At 43.7% G+C, this 15004-nt stretch overlaps 1 protein-coding gene across 4 annotated transcripts in view; it reads left to right on the top strand.

The window, feature by feature from the left end:
- Positions 1-15004, top strand: part of gria4b (glutamate receptor, ionotropic, AMPA 4b) — a 163061-nt gene that overhangs the window by 122615 nt on the left and 25442 nt on the right. For all 4 annotated transcript variants that reach the window (XR_005034988.1, XM_036937641.1, XM_036937640.1 and 1 more), the window contains exon 11: positions 9843-10216. Coding sequence is in view for 3 of the 4 variants with exons in the window: in XM_036937641.1 (XP_036793536.1) it covers positions 9843-10216 (374 nt within the window). In the remaining variant the exon portion in view is untranslated. The remainder of the gene's footprint in view (positions 1-9842; positions 10217-15004) is intronic.

The following is a 15004-nucleotide window of genomic DNA, read 5'->3' as shown; positions in this document are numbered from 1 at the left end:
TAATTAAAATGTATTCCAGGTGATTACCTCGTGAAGCTGGTTGAGAGAATGCCAAGAGTGCGCAAAACTGTCAAGGCAAAGAGTGTCTACTTTAAGAATCTCAAATATAAAATATACTTTGATTTGTTTAAAAAAAAAATGGGTTACTACATGATTCCATATGTGTTATTTCATAGTTTTGATGTCTTCACTATTATTCTACAATGCAGAAAATAGTACAAATAAAGAAAAACCCTTGAATGAGTAGGTGTGTCCAAACTTTTGACTGGTACTGTAGATCTTGACCAAACTAAAACTTGGCATGGGGGATGCCTATTAGGGTGGACTTTTCTGGTAAACTTTTCCAAAAATCACAAAACCGGGTTGGATTCCCTTTTGATTCCTGAAAATCTTGCAACCGGGACTTCTGAAAAAATTTGGAATTCTGATCAAGTTTCCGGAATTGAGCAATCCTGGTGCTTATATAGACTCTTACAAGTTCCTGGTGCTAGGGGCTAGAGCTGGGACCAGTGTAGTGTGTCAAGTGCGATAGAAGTGTAGGGGTCAAAGAGTGTTTTGTGTGTGATGTTTTAATTGTTGAGAGGGTTAAATTGTGTCTGCTAAAAGAGGTTAAGGGGTCTTACTGGTGCTTAGCTACCTTGTGTGTTTCTGAGAGATAACAGGGTTAATGTACAGGTGTAGGGTGTGTGTGTGTCAAAATCAAACGTTTATTGGTCGCGTACACAGTTTAGAAGATTTTATAGCAGGTGCAGCGAAATGCATGTCCAAAAATGTCGAACAAGTACACAAATAATAATAAAAGACTAGAACCAAGAAATCACAAATGTCAGAACGAATCCAGTTAACAACCACAATAACACTGTATCAGTGACCCAAATTCAATATGTGTAGATACACCAAAAAGGTCACCTAAGAATGATATGTACATCAGTAGATATATTACAATGAGCTATGTGAAGAACACAGTAAATTAATACACAGTGTGAAAAACAGTATAAAAGAAACGGTCCCATGTTTAATGTGCTCTGAATGTACAAAACATTTCCATGACAGACTGACCAGGTGAATCCAGGTGGAAGCTATGATCCCTTATGGAAGTCACCTGTTAAATCCACTTCAATCAGTGTAGATAAAGGGGAGGAGACAGGTTAAAGAAGGATTTTTAAATCTTGAGATAATTAATACCGGGATTGTGCATGTGTGCCATTCCACGGGTGAATGGGCAGGACAAAAGATAAAAGTGCCTTTGAACGAAGTATGGTAGTAGGTGCCAGGCGCACCGGTTTGAGTGTGTCAAGAACTGCAACACTGCAACGTTTAACAGTTTCCAGTGTTTATTAAGAATGGTCCAACACCCAAAGGACCACCAGCCAACTTGACACAACTGTGGGAAGCATTGAAGTCAACAGTATGTGCGTGTGTTGCAAATGTGCTGTAAATATCCTGGATGGGCTGACCGCGAGAGCCATTTAGTTGAGGGCGGTGCAGTTGCCGTACCAGGCGGTGATGTAGCCCGAGAGAATGCTCTCAATGGTGCATCTGTAGATTTTCACGAGGGTCTTAGTGGCTGTGCTGAATTTATTCAGCCGCCTGAGGTTGTAGAGGTGCTGTTGCGCCTTCTTCACAACGGTGTCGGGGTGGTGGGACCATTTCAGGTCCTCAGTGATGTGCACGCCAAGGAACTTGAAGCTTTTGACCCTCTCCACTCCGGCCCCATTGATGTAGATGGGGGCCTGCTCCCTCCTCTGTCTCCTGTAGTTTACGATCAGCTCCTCTTTTTTTTCCATCGAGGGAGAGGTTATTTTCCTGGTACCACTGGCAGGTCTCTAACCTCCACCCTGTAAGCTGTCTCTTCATCGTTGGTAATCAGGCCTATCACTGTCATGTCCTCAGCAAACTTGATGATTGAGTAGGAGTCATGAGTAGCCACGCAGTCATGGGTTAACAGGGAGTACTGGATGGGGCTGAGTACACACCCCCGTGTTAAAGATCAGTGTGGCGGAGGTGTTGTTGCCTAGCCTCACCACCTGGGGTCAGCCCGTCAGGAAGTCTAGGACACAATTGCACAGGGAGGGGTTCAGATCCAGGGCCCTGAGCATAGTGACATACTTGGAGGGCACTATGGTGTTTGGAAGCAGAGCTGTAGTCGATGAACAGCATTCTCACATACGTTGTATTCCTCTTGTCCAGGTGAGATAAGGCAGTGTGCAGTGTATTAGTTCGCAAATTGTAATGGGTTCCTAGGTGATATGGTGGAGGTGATATGGTCCTTGACTAGCCTCTCAAAGCACTTCATGGTGACAGAGGTGAGTGCTGTGTGTGTTTGTGTGTGTGCGCGCACACGTAAAGGCTTAAGGAGCTTGCAGAGCTCTTACGGTGCAGAGGGAAGCTATGAGCCCAGAGCTTAGCCCGTCAGCACTTTACCGTCTCTAAGACCTTGCCTGGTGACCATTCACCTTCGGACAGTCTCTTTCAAAGCCCGTGTCACCGCAAAAGGTCTCCCCCCATGTCAGCCCTGTCATGTATTTGAATGCATCCTCAATGCAAGCCGACCTGTTTTATGCTGAAGAGGAAGGAAATTGTATCTCTGTTTTTTTCTTTCTCCCTCGTTCCCTCCATGCAATGTGTCGGCTTGTTGTAATACAGTGCCTTGCGAAAGTATTCGGCCCCCTTGAACTTTGCGACTTTTTGCCACATTTCAGGCTTTAAACATAAAGATATAAAACTGTATTTTTTTGTGAAGAATCAACAACAAGTGGGACACAATCATGAAGTGGAACGACATTTATTGGATATTTCAAACTTTTTTAACAAATCAAAAACTGACAAATTGGGCGTGCAAAATTATTCAGCCCCCTTAAGTTAATACTTTGTAGCGCCACCTTTTGCTGCGATTACAGCTGTAAGTCGCTTGGGGTATGTCTCTATCAGTTTTGCACATCGAGAGACTGACATTTTTTCCCATTCCTCCTTGCAAAACAGCTCGAGCTCAGTGAGGTTGGATGGAGAGCATTTGTGAACAGCAGTTTTCAGTTCTTTCCACAGATTCGATTGGATTCAGGTCTGGACTTTGACTTGGCCATTCTAACACCTGGATATGTTTATTTTTGAACCATTCCATTGTAGATTTTGCTTTATGTTTTGGACCATTGTCTTGTTGGAAGACAAATCTCCGTCCCAGTCTCAGGTCTTTTGCAGACTCCATCAGGTTCTTCCAGAATGGTCCTGTATTTGGCTCCATCCATCTTCCCATCAATTTTAACCATCTTCCCTGTCCCTGCTGAAGAAAAGCAGGCCCAAACCATGATGCTGCCACCACCATGTTTGACAGTGGGGATGGTGTGTTCAGCTGTGTTGCCTTTACGCCAAACATAACGTTTTGCATTGTTGCCAAAAAGTTCAATTTTGGTTTCATCTGACCAGAGCACCTTCTTCCACATGTTTGGTGTGTCTCCCAGGTGGCTTGTGGCAAACTTTAAACAACACTTTTTATGGATATCTTTAAGAAATGGCTTTCTTCTTGCCACTCTTCCATAAAGGCCAGATTTGTGCAATATACGACTGATTGTTGTCCTATGGACAGTCTCCCACCTCAGCTGTAGATCTCTGCAGTTCATCCAGAGTGATCATGGGCCTCTTGGCTGCATCTCTGATCAGTCTTCTCCTTGTATGAGCTGAAAGTTTAGAGGGACGGCCAGGTCTTGGTAGATTTGCAGTGGTCTGATACTCCTTCCATTTCAATATTATCGCTTGCACAGTGCTCCTTGGGATGTTTAAAGCTTGGGAAATCTTTTTGTATCCAAATCCGGCTTTAAACTTCTTCACAACAGTATCTCGGACCTGCCTGGTGTGTTCCTTGTTCTTCATGATGCTCTCTGTGCTTTTAACGGACCTCTGAGACTATCACAGTGCAGGTGCATTTATACGGAGACTTGATTACACACAGGTGGATTGTATTTATCATCATTAGTCATTTAGGTCAACATTGGATCATTCAGAGATCCTCACTGAACTTCTGGAGAGAGTTTGCTGCACTGAAATTAAAGGGGCTGAATAATTTTGCGCGCCCAATTTTTCAGTTTTTGATTTGTTAAAAAAGTTTGAAATATCCAATAAATGTCGTTCCACTTCATGATTGTGTCCCACTTGTTGTTGATTCTTCACAAAAAAATACAGTTTTATATCTTTATGTTTGAAGCCTGAAATGTGGCAAAAGGTCGCAAAGTTCAAGGGGGCCGAATACTTTCGCAAGGCACTGTATATAAAACTTGAATACATTTTTTGTTGATGAATCCCAAATTCCCGACAGCCAATGCCCAGGCTGTCAAGGTCAGAAGTGTTGCTAAATCACTAACAGTAATCTGGTTTGTGGATTTGCCACAAATAAGCAATATTCCCTCTCGCAGGATGTTCCATTTCTTTTGTTGTTAACATTTTTCTCCAACCAAGTTATTTCATCCCCTTCTCCCGATCTGCAGCCTTTTGAATTAAGCCACTAGGATTAGAGCGACTCTCTATCTTTTTCTGTTCTAAACTTGATCATTGTAAGATGTCTTTCATCAGAAAAAGTAGCGAAATTAAATGAAAAATAGCTGGATGGAGAGAGAATATGCGTGATTGTTATTGTTGTTCGGGCTTGTGATTGGCATGCTTAGTGATTGTGACAGATAGAAGGATAGCCAAACTTGTTAATGATAGACGGGGTCGACTAGGAAAACAGTTCTCAATATAGGAGTGCTGATTTCGGGTACATTTTGCCTTTTAGATCCCAATGAATAAGATTACACAGACAGAAGGAACCTGATCCTAGATCAGCACTCCAGCTCTGAGACGCTTGATACATAAGCCCCTGTCTTCTTTGGCTCTGACGAACTGTAGCTGACCGACTCTCTTGTTATCTTTCTCAGAGCGATTTTCTTGAACCTAACCAAGATGGGTCACTCAACTGAGACTGCTCTTCTCTGTATCACAGAGGATCTCCGCTCTGCCAAAGCTGACTCCTCTGTTCTCATCCTCCTAGATCTATCCGCTGCCTTCGACACCGTGAATCATCAGATCCTCGTCTCCACGCTCTCAGGGCTGGGCTTCTCAGGCTCTGCACACTCCTGGATTGCAGGTCGCTCCTACCAGGTGGTGTGGAGAGGATCTGTGTCTGCACCACATGCTCTCACTACTGGTGTCATCCATGGCTCGGTTCTAGGCCTTCTCCTCTCTATAAACCAAGTCACTTGGCGCCATCATATCCTCTCATGATCTCTTCTATCATTGCTGTGTGGATGACACTCACCCCTTCTGACACCCAGGTGGTGACACACATCTCTGCATGCCTGGCAGATATTTCAGTTTGAATGTTGGCCCACCCCTTCAAACTCAAACTCGACAAGACAGAGCTGCTCTTTATCCCAGGAAGGGCTGCCTGCTCCAAAACCTCTCCATCATGGTCGGAAACTCCACAGTGTTCCCCTCCCAGAGTGCAAAAAACCTTGGCTTGACCCTGGGCAACGTGACCCTGTTGTTCTTTGCAAACATCAAAGCAGTGACTCACTCCTGCAGGTTCATGCTCTACAACATCTGTAGAGTACAACTTTTCCTCACACAGGAAGTGACCTCAGGTCCAACTCGTCATATCCTGTCTGAACTACTGCAACTCTCTGTTGGATGGGCTCACCGCTTGTGCCATCAAACCTCTGCAACTTATCCAGAATGCTGCAGACTCTGGTGTTCAACCTTCCCAAGTTCACTCATGTCACCCCACTCTTCCGTACACCCCAATGGCTTTCAGTCGAAGCTCGCATCCACTAATTATTAGTAAGTAACTGGTTCCACAGACTGTTTTTGTTTATTCAACTTTTCAGTCAGTGTTACCTGAACATAACATTTTTATTTGGCTCAAACTTAGCTCCAGCATGAGAAAACGTAAGCAAAAATTCTGTCAACTTAAAACAATGTGTTTGCTCAACTTGTCTCATATGTTCAACTAGAAATTATTATTTTTGGGCATTTTACCTAAAAAAGGCTCTGGAACTAGTTACACTGGAACTAGTCACAGCGCTTTGAACATATAATGTTTTCTATGTACATATTTGACACACGATGACATACATAATTACATTGTAAATGTTCAGTTACAGTGCATTCAGAAACTATTCAGACCCCTTGACTTTTTCAAAAAAAAAATTACGCTACAGCCTTTTTTCCCTCATCAATCTACACACAACACCCCATAATGACAAAGCAAAAACAGGTTTTTAGACATTTTTGCAAATGTATTACAAATGTAAAAAACAGATATATTATATCTACATAAGTATTCAGATACTTTACTCAGTACTTTGATGAAGCACCTTTGGCAGCGATTACAGCATTGCGTCTTCCTGGGTATGATGCTACAACCTCGGCACACCTGTATTTGGGACGTTTCTCCCATTCTTCTTTGCAGATCCACTCAAACTCTGTCAGGTTGGATGGGGAGCGTCGCTGCACAGCTATTTTCAGGTCTCTCCAGGTTCAAGTCCAGGCTCTGGGTGGACCACTCAAGGACATTCACAGACTTGTCCCAAAACCACTCCTGCTTGGTCTTGGCTGTGTGGTTAGGGTCGTTGTCCTGTTGGAAGGTGAACCTTCGCCCCAGTCTGAGGTGCTGAGCGATCTGGAGCAGGTTTTTATCAAGGAACTCTGTACTTTGCTCCATTCATCTTTTCCTCGATCCTGACTAGTCTCCCAGTCCCTGCCACTGAAAAACATCCCCACAGCATGATGCTGCCACCACCATGCTTCACCATAGGGATGGTGCCAGGTTTCCTCCAGACGTCATCCTTGGAATTTGGGCCAACGAGTTAAATCTTGGTTTCATCAGACCAGAGAATCTTGTTTCTCATGTTGTTGTCATGTTGTGTTGCTACCATGCAATGTTGTTGTCTTAGGTCTCTCTTTATGTAGTGTTGTCTCTCTTGTCATGATGTGTGTTTTGACCTATATTTTTATTTAATTTATTTTTTATTTTTTATTCCATCCCCTGTCCATGCAGGAGGTCTGTTTGCCTTTTGGTAGGCTGTCATTGTAAATAAGAATTTGTTCTTAACTCACTTGCCTGGTTAAATAAAAATAAATAAAATAAATAAATGGTCTGGGAGTCCTTTAGGTGCCTTTTGGCAAACACCAAGCGGGCTGTCATGTGCCTTTTAATGAGAAGTGGGTTCCATCTGGCCACTCTATCATAAAGGCCTGATTGGTGGAGTGCTGCAGAGATGGTTGTCCTTCTGAAAGGTTTTCCCATCTCCACGGAGGAACTCTGGAGCTCTGTCAGAGTGACCATCGGGATCTTGGTCACCTCCCTGACCAAGCCTCTTCTCCCCTGATTGCTCCGTTTGGCCGGGCAGCCAGCTCTAGAAAGAGTCTTAGTGGTTCCAAACTTCTTCCATTTAAGAAATATGGAGGCCACTGTGTTCTTGGGGTCCTTCAATGCTGCAGAATTTTTTTGGTACCCTTCCCCAGATCTGTGCCTTGACCACAATTCTGTCTCTGAGCTCTACGGACAATTCCTTCGACCTCATGGTTTGATTTTTGCTCTGACATTCACTGTCAACTGTGGGACCTTTGGGACTGTGGGACTGTGGACTCCAATCAAGTTGTAGAAACATCTCAAGGATGATCAATGGAAACAGGATGCACCTGAGCTCAATTTTGAGTCTCATGGCTAAGTGGCTGAATACTTATGTAAATAAGGTATTTATGTTTTTTTCTTTTTTAATTTGCAAAGATTTCTAAAAACCTGTTTATGCTTTGTCATTATAGGGTATATTGTGTAAATTGATGAGGAACATGTTTTATTTAATCAATTTTAGAATAAGGCTGTAACATAACAAAATGTGGTAAAAGTCAAGGGGTCTGAATACTTTCCGAATGCACTGTATACTGTCATTATTATTCAACTTGTCCTTACCTGGGATTTGAACCTCTTCAACCACATTCCGATCTTCCTGCAATGCCACAATGCCTGTATCATTGATCATTTATTCTGACTATTCTCTCATCATTGATTTGATTTACTTACTGAAGCAATTTTACGTTTTTCTGCACAATTGTCTAGTGTTTGTTGGGCATATTACTCTGTTTAAATAACACAATTTTAAGTGGTCTGAATTTTTGCCTATGTTTTCTTATGTTGGAGCAAAGGTTGGGCCAACAAAACAATGTTACATTCTGGTAAAACTTTGATTGAAAAGTTGAGTAAACAAAAAAAAGGAACCAATTACATAATAATATTTAGTTGAAACAACTACATTTGTTTTACAGTGTAGTTTTAACCACTTCTACTCCTGATTTTCTAGCTCTCCGTGTGTCTCCATCGTTCAGAGTTAGCTAGCTTTATGGTCTCTTAGCTTGCTAGTTGGCTACCAGCGCTGCATGTGGTTTTAAACTAGAAACCTTTGGGCTAACCCCCGCTCGGTCTACGTGACTAAACCCGAGCGGTACTGTTTCTGAAAGTATTTAGACTGTTTCTGCTTATCTGACTTCCAGCTATCGTTACCCCGATAGTCTCCCGTTACTTCCATTTCTCGTTCGACTTCCCCATCGAATAGTAGTGTGTCGAGTAGTGAGCTTGCTAGCCTCCTCCCCGGTAATTCCATCTGTTTCCGTCCATCCATTCGAAACGATATCCTCGAGTGTACCAACCAAGGGGGAGAGAAAGCGGCCAAGCCAAACAAGGCTTGCCCTGGCAATTGCTGCAACGGCATGTCCCGGCCTGATTCCCATCAGCTCTGTGCTACATGCCTCGGCATGGACCATGCATAGGCAGCTCTCGTTGACCCCGCTAGGTGTGTGCATTGTGCTAAATTGGGACCCGGCATCATTAAACGTAGAGCAAAGTATTGGCCAGGACTCACTCTTGTTCGAGGATGACTGTTGATAACAAAGTTCCACAGGAGGGAGAAGCTCTACCCTCCACTCGAGCTCCCAGCAAATTCATAGGTTGCCCATCCTTTCAGATGGATCCAGAAGTGAGAATGATGGCATGTCTCTTGCCGCATCAGGCAGCACCCCCTTTGACCAGGAGATGGATTACTCCCCTGAGGAAGCTTTATTCTCCTCTGCTCAGCTTGTGCAGACCAGCAAAACTGAGGAAGTTTGGCAGGAGACTATGGCTGACCTCCCCTTCTTCGAGGCAATCAGACGTGCTGCCACCAAACTGGATGTTGAGTGTCCTATTCCTCCTTTGCCTTGCAAGAAGATTAGGATTGATGGAATCACCTCTCAGGGTAATTCCACATCCGTCCCACAACATGTACCAGCCTTCCAAGACTGTGTGGTGCTTTGGAGTCTTCCTGGGTGGGGCCACTTACCCCCACATTATATGCATGACATGGAGTCATCGGGATGGTTCAGCCCACCCCCTGTGGAGCCTTCCCTGGCTGAGCTCATCAACCCTTCAAGCTCCTCTTCCTCTGCCCCTAAACTCACTCATTCCAATGACAGCTTCACTGCAACCGTGTATGAGAGGATCTACCGAGCTGCAGCTCAGGCGGTGCAGGCTAAGGAGCACAGTGGCACCGTCGACCGGCAGAAGTTAATGGAATTGAGAAATCTTGCTGAGTATACCACCCGGACCCCCAAGTGCATCGCTGAGGCTTCCAGAAAATACAAATTGGATCAGAAAACTTGGGCGGCCAAATAAAATAACCCACGGGCCAAATTCGGGGCTAGTTGGGGAACCTTGTCGTAACCCATAGTTGTTTCTACTGTTGTCTACCATTTTTGGCAGCAGTTTCATTAGCAGCTTAGATGACTCTCCAGTCCAAAGGCTAACCCTTTCCCCCTTCTCTTCCCCCACCCATTAACAGAAAGCGGAAATCGCTGTGGCCCCATTGACAATCACGCTGGTCCGGGAGGAGGTGATCGACTTTTCCAAGCCCTTCATGTCACTGGGCATCTCCATCATGATCAAGAAGCCCCAGAAGTCCAAACCTGGGGTGTTCTCCTTCCTGGACCCGCTGGCCTACGAGATCTGGATGTGCATTGTGTTTGCCTACATCGGCGTGAGCGTGGTGCTCTTCCTGGTCAGCCGCTTCAGCCCGTACGAGTGGCACACCGAGGAGCCCGAGGAGGGCACCGACGGTCCGCCCAGCGACCAGCCCCCCAATGAGTTCGGCATCTTCAACTCCCTCTGGTTCTCCCTGGGCGCCTTCATGCAGCAGGGCTGTGACATCTCCCCCAGGTGAGAGATAGATGCATTACTACTTAGACTGCATGATATACTACTACTACAGTACATGCATACTACTTCAATACACACTTACTACTACAGCAATATATTCTGATACATTATATCGAAACATCCCAAAGCTGGGAGATAAATATTACTACTACTACTACTACATGAAATACATACCATTACATTACACCCAAACATTCCTTAGGTGAGAGACAAACACACGCACATACATTACACACATAATACTACATTACATCCAAATGTCCCCTCAATGTCCTTTTCTTTATTGGGTTAAGTGTTAAAGGCTTGTTGACATTGATAACTGCCTCGGGATGCTATGAATCATACAGGATACAGGTTTCATTCGCTGGCTAACTATTAGTGTCTTCACTGTCTGTTGCAGAACAAACATAGTTACTCCACTCTGTACACTTGCAATTTGCACCCTAGTTTTCTTCATGGATATTCACACCAAAATCGCCGCTTTATGTCACATAAGTGAAAATAACAAAATTTCATTGGCCTGTAGATTTGTAATAAGTATGTCTTATCTCGGCTTTTCGTTTGTAGTCACTGTCACTGCTATGCTTTACTGTGTGTGTGTGGGGGGGGGGGGTGCATTGTGATCTGTCTGTTTCAGCATTTATCATCTGCTTTAGAGGGAAATTGCACTGCTGTCCCATTGTCTTTGATGTGTCTGGTGTGTATTCGTGCTATGTTTCATACACTGTATTTCTGCGTTCAACAGGCACGAGAAGTCAAAGGGTATATCATTCATTACTTACTATTAGCTACCTCTCGTTACGATCATGAACCACAAAAAACTATTCCGTAACCATTCAGTGCTGGGTGTCATTTGCTTCCGGGTCAAGCTTCCTGTCTGTGACACACTTTTCCTCCCACTCAGCATCTGCTTGCTGTCCTGTAGTCGTGATAAGGATCTTTATGGTTTGTGTAGTTCTTTTTATAGTAATTTCATGACAGACCTGGGTCAAATAGCCTACATAATATCCTGTGTCAAATACTTAAATGCATTTGAAGTGTGCTTGGTCTAGTTTGAAGTTTGCACTTTTAGGACTATTTGCTCTGTGATACCAGGAAACCTAAAACAAGCACAGCTCAAAGTATTTGAAAGTACTTGAGGTATGTATTTGACATGTGTCAAATATGTCCTAAGTCTGCTTTATGGTCCCTGGAGTTATTTTGAAGGTAGACTCAGCGATATGAAGTTAGCATTACATTATCAGTTGTGGGGACTTCCGCAAAACACACAAAGACAGCCGAAAGCAAAAGGTTGATCTCCCCTGCATTATCATTGGTTCATACTGCTGCTCGTGGTCACATCATATAGCTGAGTTTTAGTTTCAGCTCTTCTAGTCTTTAATGGTTCCTATATATATCTTAGTACCGCTAAGGTTCCTATATACTGTAGATCATAGTCTTTAAGATTAAGAATGGAATAAGACTGAGAGGAGGGACCAAAACCAGCCTGTATTTTTCAGCCCTCCTACACAGGACCAGAGCAGAGGCATACACAAGATGGAGAACACTAAGGTACATTAGAAGAGAGCACCGTCAAAATTATAGTGCCCGTTACGTAGCATCCTAAAACATCCTATAGCACCTCTACCTTGAGGGAGCTATAGTGGGCCTATGATTTTGACTTAAGTCCACTTCATTTTAAGTAGTCCACTTGAGAAGGGATCCTCATCCACCAAATACTGTATATAATTCCATAAACTTTCCCAAAATCCTCAGGTTTTCCAGTAATCCCAGTTCGGGATTCTCGCAATCAAGAGGGAATACGCAAGAAAAGTATCATCCAACTGGGATTCCTCCAACTGGGAATTTCTGGAAAACCTGGGAATTTTGGGATGTTTTTCTGGAATTTTATGACCTGCTACTGTTTAGTAATTTAGTCAGCATTTATTATTTAGTATTGAAACATTTAGAATTGATACATTTTGTCTACATTGTCCTTTTATCTCTCCACAGTGTGGCCTGCCTACTGTGCCTGTCTGTCCCACATCTGTCACAGATACAGTTAAAGTAATCCCACGGGCCCTGTCCCAATCTGTCACCAAAAGAGCCCTTGTTCACTCTGGAGGGGTTGACTAAAGTTTACCTTGACAAGGGGACATGTAAATCCCCTCCACCGAGGGATTAGGTGACTTTGGGAGTGTGGAGGAAATGAGGGAATGACAAGGGCACTGTTTTAGTGATGGGTTTGAGACTATGCCACACCACTCATCTGTAGTGATGATAAGGAAAGGAAGCTGGCGTACGTGTAAGGCACATACAGGAATCCATCTCACACTGATAACATACACAGTCCAATCAGAGATGATGACCCAGTGCTGAGATGATTGACAGGTCTAAAGGTTATTCGCTACTGAAGTTCCGTCTTTTACCTTAATGAATGTTAATTCCGCTTCTCTCACACACATACAGACACTCACACACACACACACACACACACGTCTCCCCAAGGCACCCCATAATAATTAATGCAGTAATTCATATCCCTGTGTGCTCGTCTCCGATGGTAATGCCGGGTCTCCGTGGCAACGGAGAGGGGAGTGTTTGTGGGTGAAGTGGTGACATGGGATCTCCCTAATTGAGAACAAATCCCAGTTTAGAGTAACTAAAGATGCAGGCTGCATCCCAAATGGCTGCCTATTCCCTATATATTGCACTACCTTTGACCTGAGTCCAATGCAATTTGCGACGCACCACGCTGTTATAGACTCAGTAGACAGACAAATACTTAATTATTTACACTATTAAGATATGCACAATACCATAATAATATTCTGAAATCTTTGTGGATGCTGAAGGCAGTATGTCAACGATTTTGTTAGACCAGCAAGGTTAGTACTTTCTGTAATTTTCTGTGTATGTTTATAACTTATGGCTACTTTCTATGTTTAAACCTTTTTTCAGCCAGGTAAGAACAAATTATATTGACAATAACAACCTGGGTACACCTTGACTCGTGTTGGTTAACACGCTATCCGATCATCCCCAGAAATATCCACGGACAGTTTGATCTGGGTGTGATTGGTCTACACTGTGCTCACCGGTTGGCTTGATTGGATGGGGTGCGATTGGTTTGGTCTGTTCTTGAAGGTCGCCTTCCTCTAGTCTAGTCTAATTTAACAGGTGCGATTGGTTTGGCATGTTTGGTCAGTGCAGATTGCTTCAGTCTGCCCTACCATGCATATGAAAATCATATTTGCCAGACTGCATCACTTGAGCGAGAGTATGAGAGAAGTGAGGCTGAATTTTTACAGGCTCTGTAGGGTCAAATTGATTTCAGGAAATAAATTCTTAATCAGGGCTGCAATGGAGAGGACAGGGAGGGAGAGAGAGAAGGACGGAAGAGAGCGGGAGAGGGGGATAGCATGACTAACTAAAGCACCAGGGGCTAGCCTGGGGGTGTATCATGCTGGGAGCAGACAACACATCTTCATTTATTTAGGCTCCTCTCAAGGTCAACCTCACTGTGGCTCTCCTCTCTCTCTTTCTCTCCCTGTCTCTGTATCAATCTCTATATCTCTGTCAAGACTTCTGCCGAAGTCGTTGCCTCTCCTTGTTTGGGCGGTGCTCGGCGTTCGACGTCACCGGTCTTCTAGCCATCATTGATCCATTTTTAATTTTCCATTGGTTTTGTCTTGTCTTCCCACACACCTGTTTTCAATCCCATTCATTACCTGTTGTGTATTTAACCCTCTGTTTTCCCTCATGTCTTTGTCAGAGATTGTTTTATTGTCAGTGTTGTTTATTTGTTGTGTTGGTGCGCGATGGGTCCTCGTACCCATGTTTGTTCATGTCTGTACTTTTAGTGTTATGGAGCATGTTCCGTGGACATTTATTAAAAGACTCCATTTACACTCCATTTTGACTCTCCTGCGCCTGACTTCCCTGCCACCTATACACACGGCGCTGACAATCTCCCTGTCTTCTCTCTCTGTCGGTTAGGGCAAGTCGGTTAGGACATCTACTTTGTTCATGACACAAGTAATTTTTCCAACAATTGTTTGCAGACAGATTATTTCACTTATAAATCACTGTATCACAATTCCAGTGGGTCAGAAGTTTAAATACACTAAGTTGACTGTGCCATTAAACAGCTTGGAAAAAATGATGTCATTAAACAGCTTGGAAAAAATAATGTCATGGCTTTAGAAGCATCCGATAGGCTAATTGACATCATTTGAGTACCTGTGGATGTATTTCAAGGCCTACCATCAAACTCAGTGCCTCTTTGCTTGACATCATGGGAAAATCAAAAGAAATCAGCCCCCAAAAATTGTAGACCTCCACAAGTCTGGTTCATACTTGAGAGCAATTTCCAAACGCCTGAAGGTACCTCGTTCAACTGTACAAACAATAGGTACGCAAGTATAAAAACCATGGGACCATGCAGCCGTCGTACCGCTCAGGAAGGAGACGCGTTCTGTCTCAGAGATGAATGTACTTTGGTGCAAAAAGTGTAAATCAATCCCGTAACAACAGCAAAAGACCTTGTGAAGATGCTGGAGGAAACAGATACAAAAGCATGTATATCCACAGTAAAACAAGTCCTTTATCAACATAAGCGGCCACTCAGCAAGGAAGAAGCAACTGCACATGGGGACAAAGATCGTACTTTTTGGAGAAATGTTCTCTGGTCTGATGAAACAAAAATAGAACTGTTTGGCCATAATGACCATTGTTATGTTTGGAGGAAAAAGGGGGAGGCTTGCAAGCCGAAGAACACCATCCCAACCGTGGAGCACGAGGGTGGCA

The sequence above is a fragment of the Oncorhynchus mykiss genome, chromosome 12, assembly GCF_013265735.2.
Source record: "Oncorhynchus mykiss isolate Arlee chromosome 12, USDA_OmykA_1.1, whole genome shotgun sequence".
In the NCBI taxonomy this organism is placed as follows: Eukaryota; Metazoa; Chordata; class Actinopteri; order Salmoniformes; family Salmonidae; genus Oncorhynchus; species Oncorhynchus mykiss.
Note: the sequence above shows the minus strand (reverse complement) of the source record. Positions and strands in the feature narration are given on the sequence as shown.